Source organism: Theropithecus gelada, chromosome 18, assembly GCF_003255815.1.
Source record: "Theropithecus gelada isolate Dixy chromosome 18, Tgel_1.0, whole genome shotgun sequence".
In the NCBI taxonomy this organism is placed as follows: domain Eukaryota; kingdom Metazoa; phylum Chordata; class Mammalia; order Primates; family Cercopithecidae; genus Theropithecus; species Theropithecus gelada.
The window spans coordinates 67,076,634-67,098,365 of record NC_037686.1 but is presented as its reverse complement, the minus strand read 5'-3'; the positions used below and the strand labels follow the sequence as shown (position 1 = coordinate 67,098,365).

At 44.3% G+C, this 21,732-nt stretch overlaps 1 protein-coding gene across 3 annotated transcripts in view; it reads left to right on the top strand.

Moving 5' to 3' along the window:
• Nucleotides 1-11,259: 11,259 nt before the first annotated feature.
• Nucleotides 11,260-21,732, top strand: part of LOC112611405 (cytochrome b5) — a 39,110-nt gene continuing 28,637 nt past the window's right edge. For 2 of the 3 annotated variants that reach the window (XM_025365145.1, XM_025365144.1), the window contains exon 1: nt 11,260-11,529. In XM_025365145.1, coding sequence (XP_025220930.1) covers nt 11,401-11,529 — 129 coding nt within the window. In that variant the 5' untranslated portion in view covers nt 11,260-11,400. The remainder of the gene's footprint in view (nt 11,530-21,732) is intronic. The other variant, XR_003116649.1, reaches the window with a different exon arrangement.

Sequence of the window (21,732 nt, the reverse complement as noted above, 5' to 3'; positions counted from 1 at the left end):
TTTTCTCTGAGAACATCAGGGACCAGCCATTATGCAGTAAGGCTTAACTGCTCCTCAGTGACAGGATGAACCTATCTAATATGTCTAACTTATTAGATTTCTGTGAATTTATGTAATTTTTGAAACGTGATTATCAACGACATACCCATAAATGTAACTAAAAGATCTCGTATCACTTATTTGACAATGTTTCCTACACAGTTTACTAAATAAGCCTAACTAATATCTCTACAAGATGACTTATAGATTTTGAGGCTTTCCATGGGCTCAACTGAAAAATTCTAAAGTTAATTCTAGGTCAAAAAGACTCAATTTAGGATTTGATTTTAGGGAAGTTTTTCAAAGATGTTAAAAAGCTCAAAACACTAGATCAAAACAGAATAACAGGTCACTGTAAAATAATAGTTATTAATTTAAAAAGAATGATAGTCAAAAGACTCTACAAGCAGTCCAGAAAGTTACGTAGATATAAAAACCTTAACCCTTTTACAGCTTAGTTTTCCTAAGTAATAAAAAATCTAATAAAGGCAACATGGAAAGTTATCTTGACAAAATGTGAAATCTTTCTTTCTTGGACCCACTACCAAAAAGGTAGAGAAAAACCTTCTGCAGGGTGAGTGTTTCTCCTTATGGAAGCTCATTTAGATAACCTGGAAGTCAAACCTGATGCAGACATATGAAGACTATGTCCAAAGCTATGAATATAACAATTCATATACATCAAGAAAAGCTAAGAGTACAGAATCAAGTTATACTGAAGGAAAATATTGCTTTTCTAGGCCTTTAAGATAAATATTTTGGTGTCAGGCCAAAAAAGCAGAGTTAGAACCGGAAAAAAAAAAAGTTATAGAAGCTAATAACAAAGTTGGAGAAGAGCATTGTTACCCCAGGCCTTCACAAGGGGAAGAAAAAGGTGAAGGCAGGGATGTCGGACCTACAAGTCATGAGTAGCGAGATATAGCAAAAGCTGAATCTCTGAGATGTGAATCTAAGAAATGTAAAAAGGAAAACTACCTCAGGAAATGAAATTACCATTTTCAATGAAAAGGACAGCATTTTAAACCTGAAACTAGAGAAATTAAATAGATCTTAGGAAGAAATGGCAGAAACAAAAATTGTGCAGTTCAGAACATGGCTGTTAAACAGATTTTAGAATTAAAAATCAAAACCTCTTGCAGTTTTATTAAGGACAGATCAGTACTTCAGGAAGTATTAGTTATTTTAAATACAGAGGACTACACTCTGGTCTGGTATCAGCAACTCCTGACACCAGTGTTTAATTTTTAGAAAAACACATAAACAATTTCTTTCTAATCGCAGCCAATCCGATCGCAAATAAAACTTCCTTCACAAAGCCCACCTTCTATAAATCCTCTTCAACTTGTTTAGAACTTACATTATTTTCCCAAGCCCGCATTCTTAGTCTTGTAGTTTTTCTTTTTTGTAAATTTTGGAATGACTAATTATTGTATCTCAGGACAAAAATGTATCACTTAAGATTTTTTCTCATACAAAATTATTTTTCCCTAAATTCATATTGTGATTAATAGACCTAAATATATTTAGTATTTTGTATAAAATTTAAGAAGCCAAGAAAGAACTTTTATGTATTTGCCAGTTTGGTTCAGTTTTGGATATAACTTGGTCATTTAATATTTATTACTTAATACAACTTTAAAATTTTAAATTGCATGGAAGCTTCATTTATAAATGTTAATTTCATTTCTGATTACCTAATTTATTTTTAAGTAATTATACCTAGATTACTTATGAAAATTAAAATATTAGAGCTAGTCACTATTTTATTTTTTATATACCAATTTCATAGCCTGTTAATATCAAGTGTTTACCTAAGGTAGAACCTTAAAGTTTAATACATGGGTATCCCGTTGATAACTCAGAAAATACAGCTGTTTTCATTAAATCAACAATATTAAACCTTATCAATCAAAGAACTGCATACACAAACATTATTTTGTTTTAGGCTGGGTTTATAGCTTTATAACCTTAAGAACTCTAGCAGAGGCAGATATATGACCAGTAAACCCAGCCAAAAATGTTGACAATTTTGAAGACTTTTCTAATTTTTTTTATCAACAATTTAAAAACCAATTAATTTATCAAGGATTTGTTTAAGTAAGGCAAGGTAAAAATATTTGGAGTTGTTACATATTTCATATGAGTACATATTTTATCTAAATAGAATTCCTTAAGGGATTTCTGGCCGACTACACCAGGTTTTATCATGTAGATGCAACACATCACACAATACATGTATATATGCATAAACACATCTAAACACATACACATACATGTAAATAAAGATCTTGCAGATTTTATTTTAGAATTTTAGTCATAAGATAGTGAAACATACATACTGGTTTCTTAAAAAGCAGCTGAATTGAAATTATTTTCTGACAAAATGAGAGAAGGCTAAGCTTTTAACTTTTTGTTTGTAGTCCTATAAAGGCTGTGAAACCAATTTTTAGTAAAGCAGTTTGAGGCAGTTACCAATATAGTGGACTGGACAAAGAATAACTGTGGAAATGTGTCTGAATTACGTGAGGGGGGGTAGGAGATAAGAGTTACTCTAATGAGGTCTGTACAGTGTTTTCTTGTTCTCAAATATTTGTCCTTGAAGATAAGAATGCTGCCACTCCTTATAGTATAGTGTTTTACATGAGAATTTAATCTTTAGCTTTTAAGAAACAGCACGAAGGTCAAAACAATTTGATTTTATATCTGCTGGTTTCAAGTGCTTTTACTTAAATAATTAGTATGCCAGAATAACTTAGGTGTTTCAGAAAAAGAGAGTTTAGGTTACAAAAGGGTGAAGAGGAGGAATTGTAAGAAGGGGAGGGGAAGCTCCAGAGAGGAAAGCTTCCCAGCTAGCTTTGAGACAGTATTTTGTAGTTAGACAATCTTTGAGTGCTTTTTTTTTTTTTTTTGCCTCAAGGTATCAGTTGAAATCTAAGTCTTATTTGTGGTGTATGATTTTTATAGCTGTGGTCTTTTAGACTGTTTGAATGATCTCTGTGATGTTTAAACATGTTACCAGGTGGAATTAAAAAAAAAAATCTTGCCATGACGTTGAACTTTGAGAGCCCATTTGTAACTAAATTTATCTAGGTGATTTAGCACTCGCTAATTAGATGCAAGTGCTAATAAACAAAGGCCAAGTAAATGCAAGAACTGATAGAAAACAAAGTACATATTTACCAAGAAAGATGACTGCCTTCTCTCAATGAAGAGGAAAATTCCCTCATCCAAACCTTGAAGCCAAGATGAGTTAGCTATGGAATCCCACTTCTGATACCAAGTATGTCCAAGTCAAATACAATCCAGAGGTGAATCTAAAACATTTTATTTGGGAAGCAAGAATTGCAAGTCCAAGCATACACGAGTGGTCTTTGCTATGTCCAAGGAACAAAGAGAAAGTTTGAGGTTTTATAAAAAGGAGTCACATGTATTTTTCTGAAAGTTCACTAGCACTAGTAAAGTTTTGGGGAGCTGGCAAGTTCTGATTCGTGAGTGTTGATGGTGGGTAGAAAGTCTTATAGTAGAAGCAGTTTGTTTCAATAGCTATTAGATAAAACTGGTTTTAAGTTAACAGTAGCCAGTTTCTGTGGGTAGCGTTGCAGAGAACTACATTCTTAGGATAATATATGATGTTTCCTGAGTGCTTTTCCCCCCGGCCTCTTGACTTTATCTTAATTGGGCATGATAAGAATGACCCAATTTATATGATCAAATTTCACAGTGGCAATCAGGTTTGGTACTATTGGTGGGTTCCAACATCAACTGGAGTCTTAGAACTATTCCCTGAGGATAAGAGGGGCCTACTGTGGGCTCATACATTGTACCAATGCCAGTTTCCTGGTTTTGATATTGTACTGAAGTTACAAAAAGATGTAACCATTGGGGGAAACTGGGTGAAGGGTACACAGCACCTCTACTATATTTGCAACTTCCTGTGAACCTACAATTATTTCACAATTAAAGACTGGAAATCATTTCAACATATTTTTGTTGGTGAACGTGAAATAAAATATTTCTATATTGTATATGGACCATGACTGATTAGTATAATACAAATAATTTACTTTCTTAACACTACTTAGTCCTTAAAACTATCTCTGAATAACAAAACATTACACTTGGAAATGTTTGCTTGATATAAAAAAAAAATGTGATCATTTTGGAATACTTAAAAAATGTGTGTGTATGTTGTCACATGCGTCTGTGTGAAGAGACCACCAACAGGCTTTGTGTGAGCAATAAAGCTTTTTAATCATATGGGTGCAGGTGGGCTGAGTCCGAAAAGAGAGTCAGCAAAGGGAGTTAGGGCAGGGGCAGTTTTATAGGATTTGGGTAGGTAGTGGAAAATTACAGTCAAAGGGGGTTGTTCTCTTGCGGGCAGGGGCGGGGGTCACAAGGTGCTCAGTCGGGGAGCTTCTGAGCCAGGAGGAGGAATTTCACAAGGTAATGTCATCAGTTAAGGCAGGAATCAGCCATTTTCACTTCTTTAGTGATTCTTCAGTTGCTTCAGGCCATCTGGATGTATATGTGCAGGCTTGGGCTCAGAGGCCTGACATTCCTGTCTTCTTATATTAATAAGAAAAACAAAACAAGATAGTGGTGAAGTGTTGGCGAGGGGAAAATTTTGGGGGGGTGGTATGGAGAGATAATGGGCCATGTTTCTCAGGGCTGCTTCGAGCAGGATTAGGGATGGCATGGGAACCTAGAGTGGGAGAGATTAAGGAGAAGGAAGATTTTATGGTAAGGGGTGATATTCTGGGGTTGTCAGAAGGAGCATTTGTCATATAGGATGATTGGTAATGGCCTGGATATGGTTTTGTATGAACTGAGAAACTAAACGGAAAACACAAGGTCTGAATAAGAGGAGAAAAACAAGTATTAAAGGACTAAGAATTGGGAGAACCCAGGACTTCAAATTGGAGAGTGCCTAACAGGGTTCAGCATGATTATTTGCTTGGTTGGCCAGTTTTGGGGCTCTATCCTTGAGTTTTTTTGTTGTCATATACCAGGCCAGATTGATTTAGGTAAAAACAACAATCTTCATTTAAAAATATACAGAGTCTTCCTTTTTCAGCAGTGAGTAAGTCAAGGCCTATTCCTGTCTTCTTATATTAATACTAAGAAAAACAAAATAAAATACTAGTGAAGTGTTGGTGTCATGAGGGGAACAGGAAGCTGTTCAGTCTTATTTGCAAATTGATTTTTTGGGGTAAGGAAAACTAGTGTACATATGCCTGTCTAATTAACAGGCAGACACATGTAGGTGGAGGAGCCACAAAGGAAGACGAGACCTTGTGTAAGGCAAAACTGGAAATGTAAAGTGGGTGAAAGAATTGGAGTGTGCTTTTCCAGCAGAGGTCATGTATCCATTCCAAGAGGGAGTTAAGAGTGGTGGTTAGGGGATAAGACCAGGACCAGCTATGATGGTTTGGAGAAAAAGTATAAGCCGGCAGTGTAGACAAGGGCAGGGCATTTATGGATAGGTGAAAACGAAGAATAGGAGTATGACTAGACAGAAGATAGCAGGGATGAAAAGTTTTTGGGATGTAGTCTAAGTAGTGGGGGTGACTGCGTAAAGCCCTGTTGCAGTAAGGAAGAATAGACCTAACAAAATGAAGGGATTTATTAGGCTCATAAGGGTTACTATGTTCTTCAGAAATGTGGGTGAGTTTAAGGGAAGTAGGGGTGAGTACTTGTGACTTCTAAGAGGAAGAGGAGAGATCAGGCTGGCTGTCCAATGGACACGGCTTTATTCTGGAACGGTGAACCCAATGGGGAGGGTCCTGCAGGAGGACGGCAGTTGGGGTATTACAGATGACTAAGTAGAGTCCAGTCCATCGAGGTTGTAGAGTTTGACGGATCAGATTCTTAACAAGAACTGATCATCCAGCTAGAGTGTCTTTATAAGGCTGGGAATCTGGAGGAGGCAAGAGAAGATTAGCAGCCTGGTGAATTTCCTGTCGGGCCTGCTGGAGGACTGGAAGATAGTCACCTAGAGGGCTGGTGTCTGGGACGAGGTTGGGGCCAAGCAAGAAAGTGCATCCATATAAAAGTTCAAATGGACTGTACCCTGTAGCATCTCGAGGACAGGCTTTAATTCTGAGAAGAGCAAGAGGTAAAAGTACTGTCCAGTCCTTTTTAAGTTGGAGGCTGAGCTTAGTGAGGTGTGTCTTTAAAAGACCATTAGTCCGTTCTACCTTTCCTGAAGATTGAGGATGATAAAGGGTATGAAGGTTCCACTGAATACCAAGAGTCTGAGAAATTGCTTGGGTGATTTGACCAATAAAGGCTGGTCCGCTAGCAGACTGTATAGGGGTGGGAAGGCCAAACTGAGGAATTACATCTGACAGAAGAGAAGAAATGACCATGGTGGCCTTCTCAGACCCTGTGGGAAATGCCTCTACCTATCCAGTGAAAGTGTTTTCCCACACCAAGAGGTATTTTAGTTTCCTGACTCAGCGCATGTGAGTAAAGTCAATTTGCCAGTCCTGGGCAGAGGCAAATCCCCGAGCTTGATGTGTAGGGAAGGGAGGGGGCCTGAACAATCCCTGAGGAGTAGAATAGCAGATGGAGCACTGAGAAGCGATTTCCTTGAGGATAGATTTCCACGATGGAAAGCAAATGAGAGGTTCTAAGAGACAGGCTAGCAGCTTGTAACCTACATGGAAGAGGTTATGAAGTGATGACAGAATAGAATGGGCCTGTGAGGCTGGAAGGAGATATTTTCCTTGGTCCAAAAACCATTTACCTTGAGTGTGGATGGATTGATAGGTGGAAACTTCAGTGGGAGAGTAAGTAGCAGTGACTGATGAGGAGAAAAACTGGTCATAAGGGACAGAAGTAGGAATGCTAGCTGCTTCTTTAGCTACTTATCACCATAAGCATTGCCCTGAGCAATGGGATCTGATGCCTTTTGATGGCCCTTGCAGTGAATGACTCCAGCTTCCTTTGGAAGTAAAGCGGCCTTGAGAGGAGTTTTTATTAAAGAGGCATTAATGATGGAGGACCCTTGCGTAGTGAGGAAACCTCTTTCAGCCCATATAACAGCATGGTGGGTGGGATATGGAAGGTATATTTAGAGTCAGTGTAAACATTGACATGTAGTCCCTTTGCAAGAGTGAGGGCCCGGGTTAAGGCAATGAGTTTGGCTTACTGAGAGGTAGTGGAGTGGGGCAGAGCGGTAGCTTCAGTAATAGATGTGGAAGACATGATAGCATAGCCTGCCTTTGCCAGTGATTGGCGATTGGGCCTGGAAGAACTATCATCAATAAACCAAGTGTGGTCTGGGTGGGGAATAGGAAAGAGGTAAATATGGGGAAATGGGGAGAATGAATGGTTTAGTTAGGATGGCAAAACTAGGTATCTAAAGGTGAAAGTGCCTAACCATGCCTAGGAAGGAAAGGAGTTGTTGTTTTGTAGAAGGGGTTGGGGTTTGGGAGATTAGCCGGACACGATAGGCAGGGAGAGCACATGTGTTTTTATGAAGAATTATGCTGAGATAGGTAACAGATAAGGAAGAAATTTGGGCTTGACTGAAGTAACGGGGGCTGTCCCTGAAGCTTTGTGGCAGTACAGCCCAGGTAAGTTGCTGAGGCTGACGGGTATCAGGGTCAGTTTAAGTAAAAGCGAAGAGAGGCTGGGATGAAGGGTGCAAAGAATAGTAAAGAAAGCATCTTTGAGATCCAGAACAGATTAATGGTTTGTGGAGGGGCAAAATGGGGGAATTGTAAGGAGAGTTTATAGGCTTTATAAGGCCATGCTGTAACAGGTGAGTGAAAACAGGCTTTAATTCTTTTAAAGCATGCTGTGGGATGGGATATTGGCATTGAGTGGGGTAAGGGTGATTAGGTTTTAATGGGATGGTAAGGGGTGCGTGATCACTTGCCAAGGAGGGAGTAGAGGTGTCTCATATTTCTGGATTAAGGTGGGGAGATACAAGGGGAGGATGTGAAGGAGGCTTTGAACTGGGGAAAAGGGTGACAATGAGGTGTGGCTGTTGCCTAGGAATAGTCGGGGAAGCAGATAATTTAGTTAAAATGCCTTGACCTAATAAGGGAACTAGGCAGGCAGGGATAACTATAAAGGAGTGCATAAAAGAATATTGTCCCAGTTGGTACCAGAATTGGGAAGTTTTAAGAGGTTTAGAAGCCCGGCCGTCAATAACCACAATTGTTATGGAGGCAAGGGAAAGAGGCCCTTGAAAAGAAGGTAATGTGGAGTGGGTAGCCTCTGTATTGATTAAGAAGGGGACAGACTTACCCTCCACTGTAAGAGTTACCTAAAGCATCTGTGATGGTCCAGGAGGCTTCCAAGGCGATCAGGCAGTGTCAGTCTTCAGCCACTAAGCCAAAAAGATCTGGGAAGGAGTCAGTCAGCGAGCCTTGGGCCAGAGTTCCAGGGACTCTGGGAATGGCTGCCAGGCGAGTTGGACAGTCCAATTTCCAGTGGGGTCCTGCACAGATGGGGCATTACTTAGGAAGAATCCCAGGCTGCAGGCATTCCTTGGCCCAGTGGCCAGATTTTCAGCATTTGAAGCAAGATCCTGAGGGAGGAGGTCTTGGAGGAACGCCTGGCCACTGCAGTTTAGGAGTTTTGAAGTTCTTGTGTGCTGGAGATGTGGCTGAGGTTTCTTTCACTGTGGAGGCAAGTAATTGCCACTCTTCTCTATTAGTGTACACCTTGAAGGCAAGGTTAATTAAGTCCTGTTGTGGGGTTTGAGGGCTGGAATCTATTTTTTGGAGCTTTTTCTAATGTCGGGAGCGGGTTAGGTAATAAAATGCATATTGAGAATAAGACGGCCTTCTGGACCCTCTGGGTCTCAGGTGGTAAAGCCTTTAAGTGTTGTTGCCAAATGGGCCATGAACTGGGCAGGGGTTTCATATTTGATTAAAAAGAGCCTAACCGTTTTGGGAGAGGTCAGATAAAGAAAAAAGGAGCATTAACCTTGACTATGCCTTTAGCTCCAGCCACCTCTTTTTGAGGAAATTGTTGGGCAGGTGGGGAAGGGCTCATCACGGAATGAAACTGTAAGCCGGACTGGGTGTGAGGAGGAGAGGTGATAGAAGGATTATAGGGTGGGGGAGCAGAGGCTGAGGAAGAATTGGGACCTGGCTCAGCCTGGGGACGGGAGAAGTCGGATGGGTCCGTAGAAAAGGAACATTCAAAGTACTCAGAGCTTGGGGTGGAGACCGAAGGAACAGACAGGAGAGAAAGAAGAAAGATTTGGGATGAGTCGCATTGGGAGCAGAGACTAGGGAGGGACTGATGTGTAAAAGAAGGCTTGGATATCAGGCAGCTCAGATCATTTGCCCATTTTACGACAAGAATTATCTAGATCTTGTAGGGTGGAGAAATTAAAGTGCCATTTTCTGGCAATTTGGAACCTCTGTAAAGTTTGTATTGGGGTCAGGTGGTATTGCAGAAAAAAATAAGGTGTTTACGTTTTAGGTCAGGTGAGAGTTGAAGAGGTTTTAAGTTCTTGAGAACACAGGCTAAGGGAGAAGAAGGAGGACTGGAGGGTGGAAGGAGGCAAGCCCAGAGAAAAGAGAGAGTAGAGACACGGAGGGTTGGGGTGGCACTTGCCACCCAAGGGAGGTGGTGCTTGCCACCAAGGTGAAGGATCAAGGCAGGTGTCCCTGTGGTGATCAGACACCTCTGAAATATGGGTGAATAATCAGGCAGGCATCCCTGCAGTGATTAAACACCAAGGGAACACTGTCTTCTCGAGTCTGTGACCAGTGCCGGAGTTTTGGGTTCATGGATAAAACGCATCTCCTCTGTCTCTAGCAGAAAAGGAAAGGAACTGAAATTAAGGGAAGGAATAGATTGAAGGGTGGTGCCAAAATTGAAAGAGGAAAGAGGTTGAGGGACAGTGAGAGAGGTTGGAGAAGAGAGTAAAAAGAAGCTACTTACCCAATTTAAAATTGGTGAGATGTTCCTTGGGCTGGTTGGTCTGAGGACCAAGGTCGTAGGCGGATCTTTTTCACGGAGCAATGAGCAGGAGGACAGGGGATTGTCTTATCAGTTAAGGCAGGAACTGATCATTTTCACTTCTTTTGTGATTCTTCAGTTGCTTCAGCATTTTCACTTCTTTTGTGATTCTTCAGTTGCTTCAGGCCATCTGGATGCATATGTGCAGGCTTGGGCTCAGAGGCCTGACGTGTGTGTTTTATGTTTTTCTGGATAGGTATTCTTTCCTATGGAAGAGGTAAGCAGGGGGAAGGGAGCTTACATTCATCAGACACCTACTATGTGTAGGAACCTTGTGCGTCCCTGGAAGGGACATGTGAAACCTCTAGTGTGGTTCTTTTTGGAATTAACTACCATTGCTCAAAAGGGCCTGAATAAAATACCAAATTTTAACATGCTGGAATTTTTCTTTTTTTTTTCCTCCTTCAAACATTTGTAGCTCTTTATATGTGGTATTTTCCCTGCGTCAGAAGGGAAAGAGGGTGCCCTTTGGGGAGGTTCTTTTCCAGACTCCTAGAAGAGAATCTGATTTAGCTTAAATGCACAAACAAGGCCTTGCCACGTCACTGGCCAACCGCAGCCAAACTACTTCAGTCACAGAAATAATTTGGACACTTCTGCTTTTTAAGGAAAAGATGATTTCCCTGGATTTTTTTTTCTGTGAGAACGAGGGATTCCAAAACCCCAGCGAGGTCAAGCACAGTTCGCCAACTTTATTTTTTGGGGCGCAGCGCATTTGCTTCCCGAAGTCAGTTGCGAAACCGTTTTCTAGCGCGCACGGGGCTTTCATCTCTTGCGTGCATGCGAAGGGCTACCCGAGACGCCCCCTTTATGGACTTGGCCATGGCTACTTTTGTTACAAATTAACGTCTGGGACTCGGGCTGCTGCGAATAGGAAACTCCCGCGATTCGCTGCCCAGGTCGCCGCCCTCCCAAGCAATGGACTCTGCACCTGCCATCCATGCCCGCTGGTACACCTCGCTCACTCGCACGCTTAACCCCCTGGGACGCCCCCGACCTCCCACCTCCACCCTAGCCACAGTTCGTCCCGCCCTTCCGCGCAGACTCCGTGGAGTCCTGTCCCGCCTTCTGCGCGCTGCGGCGGTCGGGAGATTGTGAAGGGCACCTCCGGCAGCCAATTAACACCCGCACACTGGGCGGGACCACGCTTGGGCAGGCGGAGGGGGTCGACCTAAGGCGGGGACTTTTGAATGACAAGGATGACGGCCAACCGTCGGGGGTCCTTTTATTGCGCCCCGCCCCTGAGCCGGCCGCCCAGCCCCCGGAGCTGTGCCCGGCGCGGGGAATGTCCCGGGTGGAGCTGGCGGAGTCGCGCGCTCTGCTCCACCCGACGCGGCTGTGTGTGCTGGGCCTGGCTCGCGGCGAACTGAGATGGCAGAGCAGTCGGACGAGGCCGTGAAGTACTACACCCTAGAGGAGATTCAGAAGCACAACCACAGCAAGAGCACCTGGCTGATCCTGCACCACAAGGTGTACGATTTGACCAAATTTCTGGAAGAGGTGAGTTGGGGATGAGCAGCTTGGGGCGCAGGGAGCGTGGGCCGGGTTTGGGTGTTCACTGGCATGACCTGTCTTTCGCGGGCCCGAGTCCGCATACGTACGCCTGGGCGCGCCCCCCGCTCCCCGAGTTCGCTCACCTGGGAGCGCTCCCCGAGTACGCCTGGGCGCGCTTCCGAGTCCTGCACGTGCACACCTGGGTGCCCCCCACCACCCCGAGTCCGCACACCTGGGAGCGCTCCCCGAGTCCGCACATCTGCTCGTGTACACCTGGGAAGTCTCCTCGAGTCCATACACCTGCGCGTGTACACCTGGGAGCGCTCCCCGAATCCGCACACCTGCGCGTGCACACCTGGGAGCGCCCGGGCACGGTGGCATCATCGCTACGTGGTCCCGGGGCGCACTAGGCAGGAGCTGGTGCACTAGGCAGGAGCTGGCGCTCGGGCCTTGTGGCGGTGCTGGAGCAGCCTTCCGGGGAGAGCGCGCAGCTATGCGGGGGATTTAAATGATCCCTTTCTTCCTTGAGTTTGAATAGAAGGGTGTCCTTCCACGACCGGCGGCATCCCCGGAGTGGCCGGCTGGAGACCACCCACCCCGAGAGCCACGGATCCCGCCGGAGGGGACCCCGAGTGCGGAGGTCGGGTGTGGTCCGGGCCCGCCCTTCCCTTGGCAGCCACTGGCCGACCTTGGGGCCCACATCCACTCGCATCGCGTTCACCTGGAAGAGGCCCGGTGTTAACCTTTTCCTGGCTTTGGCAGCCAGGTGCCGTGCTTGACTCCTGAGACCGCGGTGTGTGGCTCGAGCAAGAACACAGGAAGAGGCCAGGCAGAGCAGCGTGCGTTCTGCTGTCGGACTCGCCCCTAACAGTTTTGGAAGGTGTAATAGGGAACGTTTGTTAACTTAAAGGAAGACATTCCTTTGATAAGATAATTTGCATTCGATTATAATTTTTGCCGCACACGCTAAGGGGCGTTTTTGGTGGTTGTCTTAGATCCTCTGGAAGTGTTTTACCACTTTTGGGGAGTCTGAATCATGAATCTTAACGCATGCTCACGCCCCTCTCCCAATAATGAGAAGGTTTAGTGATGGGAATTTTTTACATAGTCCGGGAGCAGGGAGACAAAAACAGATGCCTGGTCTGAGCTGGATCACAGTTTACATCAGAGGACTTTGGTTTTGCAGAAAATGTTAAAATCAAAAGGCCTGTTTTAAAAAATGAGGCTGGGCCAAGCACGGTGGCTCACACCTGTAATCCCAGCACTTTGGGAGGCTGAGGCGGGTGGATCACTTGAATCTAGGAGTTCGAGACCAGTTTAACCAACATGGCGAAACGCCATCTCTAACCCCCAAAATACCAAAATTAGCCAGACCTAGCGGCGCACGCCTGTAGTCCCAGCTACTTGGGAGACTGAGACAGAAGAATCCCTTGAACCTGGGAGAGGTTGCAGTTAGCAGAAATCGCACAACTTTACTCCAGCCTGGGGGACAGAGTGAGACCCTGTCTCTAAATAGATAAATAGAATTAAATAAAAAATAAGGCTGGAGTTGATGTTTATTGGTAAGGTATTTCACTCTGGAGCAGTGCCCAAAGATAAAGTCGTGTTACCATTTAGTAACGAGGGGTTTATGTTAGGCAATCAGAGCTGACCTGCCCTCTCCCTCCTGCCCGGCTGCAGATCCTGACATATAACAAACATCAGTTCTCATTAACTCTAAATGTGGAATTTTAAGACACAGTGTGTGCTTTGTCTGTTTGTGTTTATAAAAAAAAGTAACATAAGAGAATATTAGGATATTTTATATTATGAAGCATTTTCTTCGTTTCTTTTGTTTTCTTTTTTCCTAAAACGAGTTTTTTCAACCCTGGCACTGTTGACATTTTGGGCCAGCTGATGTTTGTTGTGGCGTCTGTCCTGGGCATTGTAGGATGTTGAGCCACCTCCCTGAGTTCTACCCACTAGATGACCGGTACCACCATCTCCCCTATTTTTTTTTGTTTTTGAGACGGAGTTTTGCTCTTGTGGCCCAGGCTGGAGTGCAATGGCTTGTTGTCGACTCACTGCAACCTCTGCTTCCTGTGTTCAACCAATTCTCCTGCCTCAGCCTCTCAAGTAGCTGGGATTACAGGCGTGCACCACCACGCCCAGCTATTTTTTGTATTTTTAGTAAAGACAGGGTTTCACCATGTTGGCCAAGCTGGTCTCGAACTCCTGACCTCAGGTGATCCAACCACCTTGGCCTCCCAAAGTGCTGGGATTACAGACATGAGCCACCGCTCCTGGCGCTACCTCCCCTATTTACAGCAACGAAAAATGTCTCCAGATATTGCCAGAGGTCCCCTAGGGCACATAATCTCTCCAATTTAAAAATTACTAAGGTTACGGTGCATGACTTTAGGGGTAGATTTTCAGAGAAGATAACAAGGAAGTGAAGATTATTGTTAAAATGTACTCAAAACCATTTACTTTCACATTCATTCCTGTGAGTTGGGAAAGGAAGGATTGTGCAAAAATTTTCCAAGAAAAACTGAGAGATGAGAGCAAGCCCTTGAGTGCGTAAATTAGCTGAAAACAAATTCCTTTATTTTTTCTTACTCAAAGTTTTTGTGGAGAATGCATCTCAAATAAAATGAACAGGAGGGTGGCTGAGCCCGGGAACGGCTAGGAGGATGGCGTGAGTGAGGAGGCTGGGGTGTGGGAGAAACACAAGGAGTTTGGTTTTCGTCCTGTTGGCTTTAAGGGGTTGGAGAGATCTTCAGGCGTCTGGAGAACTGCAGGCGCTTCTGCCTCCGCTGTCTGCCAGCATGTGGTTCTGGGAAACAGCAAGGCCACTTAACCTTTCCCTGGATTGTGCCTGCCCTCTCAGCACCTCCCGATTCGACCTTTTATGGACGTATTTGCCGTCTTTATATTATTTGCTTTGACTTTCTGTGACTATCTCTTGCTTATTGCATATCCTGGTCATTGGCTTCCCAGCCTCCGGCAGGGCCTCAGGTTCTACCTGAGATTCTAACCAGGATTCCTTGCAGGTGACTGCCTGTGCTCCTGGGATTACATCTCAAGCGCGCATCTTCTTGCTCAGAGCTCTTCAGCACACTGCCCTGCCAGGTAGTTCTTTTAGGAGGCCAGTCTGTCTGTCTGGAACCTACTTTTAAAACAGAAATGAGTGCAGAATGTCTCTGTCTTTCTTCCCCGCTTGCCCGGTCCTCCTTCCTGTCTTCTGTTGTTGAAAGGCTCCAGAATTTCTTGCAGCCTTTGTGTGTTAACTAAAAAATATTTTATCTCACCTAATTTACCTAAATAGGAAAGATTTTTCTTCCCCTCCTAACTCTCAAATGAGCTTTCAGTCATTATGGGCTAGACCTTTGTCTACTGTGAGATTCCCCACCGGTATGGACAAGATTTCTCATGACTGAGTATTTCACATTCTTTCAGAATGTCCTAGATTTATGTGCATGTCCGCGTTCATGTTGAGAAGGTGTGTGGTGAGATGGTGGAGGGATCCTGCTCTGCTGGCAGATACAAGCCAAGAACACAGGTTGAAGCTCAGCTGTGCAGTGTGCGCTCTGACCTCCTGAAATAATGGCCTCTAAAGCTGTTTTTGCTGTTCAGGAAGAGGGGTAGAAACCTAAGAGGAAAGACTGGTTTATTACTAATGGCAGTCTACATAGCAGCAGGTGCTTAGTTACTGTCTGATACTTAAAAGATTTTGAGCTTTATTGCCTACATATTTTGAGCTAGATTTTTTTTTCAATCCTGAGTTATAATTTTTGAGTTTACATTTGTGAAACTGAGTCTGCTTGATCATAGAACTTCAAGGGATAGTTCTTTGAAATGAAAACTTAGGCATTTAGGGCCGGGGGAGAAATGTTTGCATTTCCCTTTCTGCGATTTGGGCAGCAGCATCTATTCAGGTTTTAAAAGAGCTGTGGAAGGGAGAGAGAAAGGTATCCTGTAACTAACAACAGTTACATGGAAGGGATAGAGAACAGTATCCTGTAATTAACAACAGTTGCCTTAGATGTTGCTTTTGGTTCAAGTCAGTGGGTGTTTGATTTGTGAAATAGATGTTGTCCTGGAAAACTTTATAAAGCAGAATGTAATGTCTTTTTGTCAAGTTGTCTCCTCTCCCTTTACATCATAAAAATGGAAACTTGTTTCTGTAGAACATTTTCTAGGGATCCTGGGATTCTGGTAGTCTTGGACCTGAGCCTTAAATGTTCTTTACAGCATTCTGCCTCGTAGAAGCTATTGGCTCCTGACTCACTTTGATTTTTGGAGTCTGAAGAGTGTTCTTTCTAGCAGGTGTTGTTGTAGGGACTTGCTGTTTGATATTTTCCATTGAATATGGCTGCCTACGTTGCGTAGACCGGTACTTCTAAAGCTTGGGGATCGCGGAAGAGAGTATGGGTGTTGAAATTCGTTGCCCTTAATTCTGAAAAACATAGAACACGTATCTTTACCCTTGTTAAAGCTACCATATTTAGGGCTAAAATACTAAATGCCTTTGCTTTTTGCAAGAAAATTTGATAGTATTCTGAATCTCATGTTACTAAAAGGCTGCAGTTGGCAAATACGCCTTTGATGCATGTAAAATGGGAACATTGTTATTATTTAATATATACCGTTAAGTAAATAAAACTTAGAAATTATGGAGTCTGTAGGAGGGAAATATAAAGGTATTGTTGGTAGTGTTGGTGGCTTAGGCATCTTGGGTAAAGTGATAGCAAAACCACATCTTAGAAGGCCACCTGGGGAATGTGAACCCGTAAGTCTTTTATATATTTCTACATATATCTCTATATTTTTTGGTAATCTGTTGCTACTTTTGAAAAGAGGTTCCAAGAGGCAACTTTGTTTTGAAACAGTAAAATAAAACAGTAAAGAAACACCAAATTAACTTTTGTTTTTTGATGATCTTAAAGGTAGTTGAAAATTGTAAATAAGGAAGGGAAAACACATGCAAGCCAGCTTTGGTAAATCAAGGAATAAATAATACGCACAATTCTACTGAACGTGAATCTCTGGTATTCTGACAAGTCCTCCCGGTGAAGATGGCTGATAAGTGCCTTTGCAGTTGAGTGGAGTCTGAACAACCCTGTCCCACTGGGCATTCACGGGAAAGCATTGGGCTGGGGTTAGGAAAACTAGACCTGGTCTTAGACCTATCACGGAGGTGACCTTGGGCAAGTCAGGTAGTTCTTTCAGTCACTTTCCTTGTTCTGAAGTGGGGACTCTTCTGTCACTGGCATCTGCATTGGGAGAAATGATATGTGTGAAAACACTGGAAAAAATATGTAAAGAGAAGGCATTTAAGTGACTATATTTTGATTGAATAAAAATTTTAAAATAAATTGTTTCCATGTAGAAGGTCCATTATTTAGTAGGAACATATCTCAGAAATTACGGTGTTTACTAGTAAACAAAATGACTCAAAATACAAATATTCACTTGAAACAATTTTTCAGGAATGTGTGCTTTGCATGATTGGAAATCATCCCATTTCGGGAGCTTTTAAACATACAACTTTGTTGTGTAAGGCAAAATAATACATGATCATGTTAAGGAAATGGACAGTGTGGAAAACTGCAAAGCAGAAAATCAAAGCTGCCTGCAGCTCTGCTCCCCGAAGGTGGCCAGCACGAGCAGTTTGCACACTCACTGCTACAATGTCCTGCTCGTGGATGTGCTTTGCGTCCATGGAAATGTGCTCTGCACGCTCTGTAATCTCCCTTTTTCTCCACTAGACTAGGTGTTGAGGGACCAGTCCTGAATTTAAGTAACTCCTGTTCCCAGGCTGCCTCCTTATTGTATAGAGGGATCCTAACGTACGGAATCCTCTCTCCTTCCATGTTTTTAGTTTCCCACCTGCAATTACCTCCTTATGGTAGATCTTTGTAAGTGGGATTCTTGGATGAAAGGATGTACACTTCTACCTTTTTTTTTTTTTTTTTTTTTGAGATGGAGTCTTGCTCTGTTACCCAGGCTGGAGGGCAGTGGTGCGATCTCAGCTCACTGCAGCCTCGACCTCCTGGGCTCAAGTGATCCTCCCTCTGGAATAGCTAGGACCACAGGCATGAGCCACCATGCCCAGCTAATTTTTGTATTTTTTGTAGAGATGGAGTCTGTTGTTGCCCAGGCTGGTCTCGAACTCCTAGGCTCAAGTACTCTGCCCCCTTTGGCCTCCCAAAGTGCTGGGATTACAGGCATGAGCCACTCTAAATTTGGATGGATGTTACCAGAGTGCCCTGGGGTGGCACACCAGTGTGTACGTTTCTCGGTTCTTAGGAGTGGAGGAACTTGATTGCACCTCATTCAGCCCCCTTCCTGAATTATTTGGCTGTGTACTTCTGTTGAAAAGGGAAATGTATGGAATACTTTTTTAGCCCCTTTAGCTTATAAATGCTCTTAAAAGTGCAGCTGTGGCAAGTAATACCTTGTCTATTCTATGAAATAATTTCATTGTCTGAAGGCTCAGAGCATCAGAAAAGTGACCGGAGGCAGCAGCTGACTACATGGGAAGCTGAGTAGCAGGCTCAGAGCCATTTTTGGAGTCTCAAGAGAGTCCTTTCTAGCAGGTTTTGTTGTAGGGACTTGCTCTTTGTTATTTTCCATTGAACATGGCTGTCTACGTTGCATAGACCAGTGCTTCCAAGGCTCGGGGATCGGGGAAGAGAGTATGGGTGTTGAAATTCGTTGCCCTTAATTCTGAAAAACAGAACATTTTAATCAAGTGTGCTTTCTTCCCTATTACCCTTGGACCTAGTTTTCTTGGGAACATGGTCTTGAGTGTATATGGTAACTGGGTATCTGTGCCTTTTACTGAGTTCCAATATGGGGACCGGGAGGGTGAGCTGAAGATCGGATGGGGACAACTCAGTTCTTGCTGTTGATAGAATCTGGCCTGTGCTGCCTGTTGGCTTAGAGCTGACATCTCTGTGGATGATGGCAAGAAGTTACTTTCTTAGATCCATAGAATTCTGTCTCTAGCAGGCCCATGCCAAAATGATGGCATCTGAGTCAGCACTGATGCTGGGGAGGTTCTGGAGGGGTGGAGGGATAAGGGATGTGGACTTAGGGGAAGGAGTGGGGTGATTCATAACCTCTAGGCTCAGTTAAGGGCCCCCTCTGCCTGGCTGGTGGGCATGGGAGCCTGTTTGAAATGGAATCACTTGAACTCTTTTGTAGTTGAGGGCCTCGGGAGTGTCAGTTTCTAGCTTGTTTCTTTCACTGCCTGCTATTGTTTATTCTTGGCAGACCTAGTCATCAAGCTTTGTCCAGCTGTGTCCAGAATTAGCCAGGCCACAGAATATATCCAGCCTTCTTTCCCTGGTCTTCCTCAGAAAGTGTTAAGTAAATGCCATTCATTAACTCTCCCCAAGTAAATGCTGTTCTTGAATCCTCCCCTCCCCTACAATCCCTAGTGAGCTAATAAGAAAAGTTATAGCAGTGGACATTGGCTGAATGTTTATGGACATTCAGTATGTGCTAGAGAGTATGCCAAGTGCTTTTTGCACATAAAACCTTCTTTGCGTTTGTGCTTTTAATCTTTTCTTTCTTTCTTTTTTTTTTTTGAGACGGAGTTTTGCTCTTGTTGCCCAGGCTGGAGTTCTATCTCAGCTCACTGCAACCTTCCACCTCCCAGGTTCCAGTGATTCTCTTGCCTCAGCCTCCCAAGTAGCTGGGATTTACAGGCATGCGCCACCATGCTGACTAATTTTGTATTTTCAGTAGAGATGGGGTTTCACCATGTTGGTCAGGTTGGTCTCGAACTCCTGACCTCAGGTGAGCCACTCGCCTTGGCCTCCCAGAGGGCTAAGATTACTTTGGGAGGTAATCTCCCAAAGTGGTGTGAGCCACTGTGCCCAGGCTGTGCTTTTAATCTTCAAAGCAACCCTATGGGGTCCGTGGTGATGGTGTCCTCCCTTTTAAAGGTAAGATGCTGTGTCTTAGGGAGATTTTGCAACTTTCTCAGCAAGTCCCACAGACAATAAGGAGCAAAGCCAGGGCTTCAGTCCAGGCTGCAGGCATTGCGGCCCAGTGTCTTCAGTGCTGAGTCTGCTGCTGAGGCTTGAGACCCAAGGAGTATCGAAGAGAACCTAGGGTAGCTTTAAAAGCAGAAGTCCATCCCACTGAAACAGAGTTGCTATCATTTGCTGGAGACCTCCATCATTGGAGAGTTCTCTGTAGGAACCAGGCAGAAAGCAAAGGGGATTTGTGATGCAAAGATCTGAACAAAGCCAAAACCCTTGGAAGGTCAATGGGCAAAAATATGCCTTTCTTTCCATCTGTTGTCAGTTTACTCTGTTGCCTTCTAGGAGGTGAAGGAAACAGCCATTCTTGTTTCTTGTAGAGGAGTTTTCAAATAGAGGGAGTGGGATGGAGTCTTTACGACCGCAGTTTGTTCGTGACCCAGATGCTGCTCTCACCTGGCAGGGGCTGAATCATCGGCGTGGTTTTGGTTCAGAGAGAGATGGTTTACACATGTGGGGGGTATGTGTGAGGAGGCATGTGCTGTTTGGGAAAAGGCCTCTTAAATAACTGCCCCGGGAAGGATTGTTTAAATGGAAATCCGAGGAGGTTCCTGCTCTGATAAATCCCTCAGTGGGTCCAATTCATCTCTCGCCCGCCCCTTCTGGGTCCGTATTCCCTCTGCATCTGCCACGCAGCTGGTTGCAGGGTGGTTAGAACATCTTCCTCTTCTAAGCTGAGAGCAGATGCCCCGGCGTGGCGTCTCTTGTATCTTTGCCACCTCTCGTCGTGGCCACTGGGAAGTCAATTCTCAGGATTTCATTGGTTCCCTCAAATGGGTGGTGAGTTTATTAGTTTCCAGCTTGAGTAATAAATGCTATTTACTTCTTTAAAAAGTATGATTTCTAGAAGAAGCACATACAAACAAACTTCATCTTTTGGAAACAGATTATCGTTTCTCTGTTTATTTCCTTTCAACGGCTTCCTGTTGCATTTAGAATAAAATCGTATCTCTTTGCCCTGGTTTGGAAAGCTCCGAGTGATCCGGCCCTTATCTACCTCCCCCACCTCAGCAGATAACACCGTGTCCTCACTGCTAATGCCCACACCTGATCACATTGACCCTTTCTCTCTGTTTCTCAAACAAGGCAAACTTGTTCTTGCCTTAAAACCTTTGCTCTGTTTTCCCCTGTGTCAGTCTCGAGCCTGTTCAGGTCTCAGCGTGGTGTCCCATCCGTTTTGCGCCTCTGCTAGTAGTTAGACCCCCCCGGCCGTGATACGCTGCCTGTCTGCTGCTTTCTGCACACGATGAGGGCTCCTGCCTGTCTGGCTGCTGTGCACCTGACCCATGTCCAGTGCCAGGAAGTCACTCTTCCCAAGATGGAAGAGGAGAGGAACAGACACGAGCCCCCTGCCCTGTGACGATCTTTTTTTTCCCTCCTTTTTCATACATAACACATACTAGTGTGATCCCTTCTTACTCTGCGGCCTTTGTCCGGTGCCAGGAAGTAACTTTCCAGGACGGAAGAGGAGAGCCTGGTGGAAGAGCAGACACAAGTCCCTGCTCTGTGACTGTCTTATTTTTTCCCCCTTTTTCCACGCAGGGCACGTACTAGTGTGATCTCTTCTTACTCTGTAGGCCTTGGCCTGGGATTTTGTCCCTGAGGATTGCGCACTTAGAAACTAGTGGGACTCTATTGTGAAAGTCTGGATTGTGACATAGTCACGGGGCATGGAACACAAGAATGACATCGAGGGAGGCTCCCATGCAGTCAGCAGAAAGGATGAGGAGAATTAAAGGTGAGGGGAGCACTTTGGTCTGCATTTTCCAGTCTCTTCCTGCCCAGAACCCGGGCCTCCACCTGTGCCTGAAATCCTAGTCCCCTTTGCACTCACAGACGCTCCCTAAACCACCCCACGTTCCCTGGTGTAAAGCAGGCCCTTCTAGGCCGCACCCCGCTGGGTTATTCTCGTCAGTGTTCCTGCTGTTTTTTCTCCTTTCCTGCAAAACACACGCACGGACACACACACACACACACCCTCCTCTCCTGCAGAAACACACACACTCCCTTCTCCCCTGGAACACACACACACACACACACAAACACACACAAACACACACACAAACACACACACAAACACACACACAGACACACACACACAAACACACACACAGACACACACACAAACACACACACACAGACACACACACAAACACAAACACACACAAACACA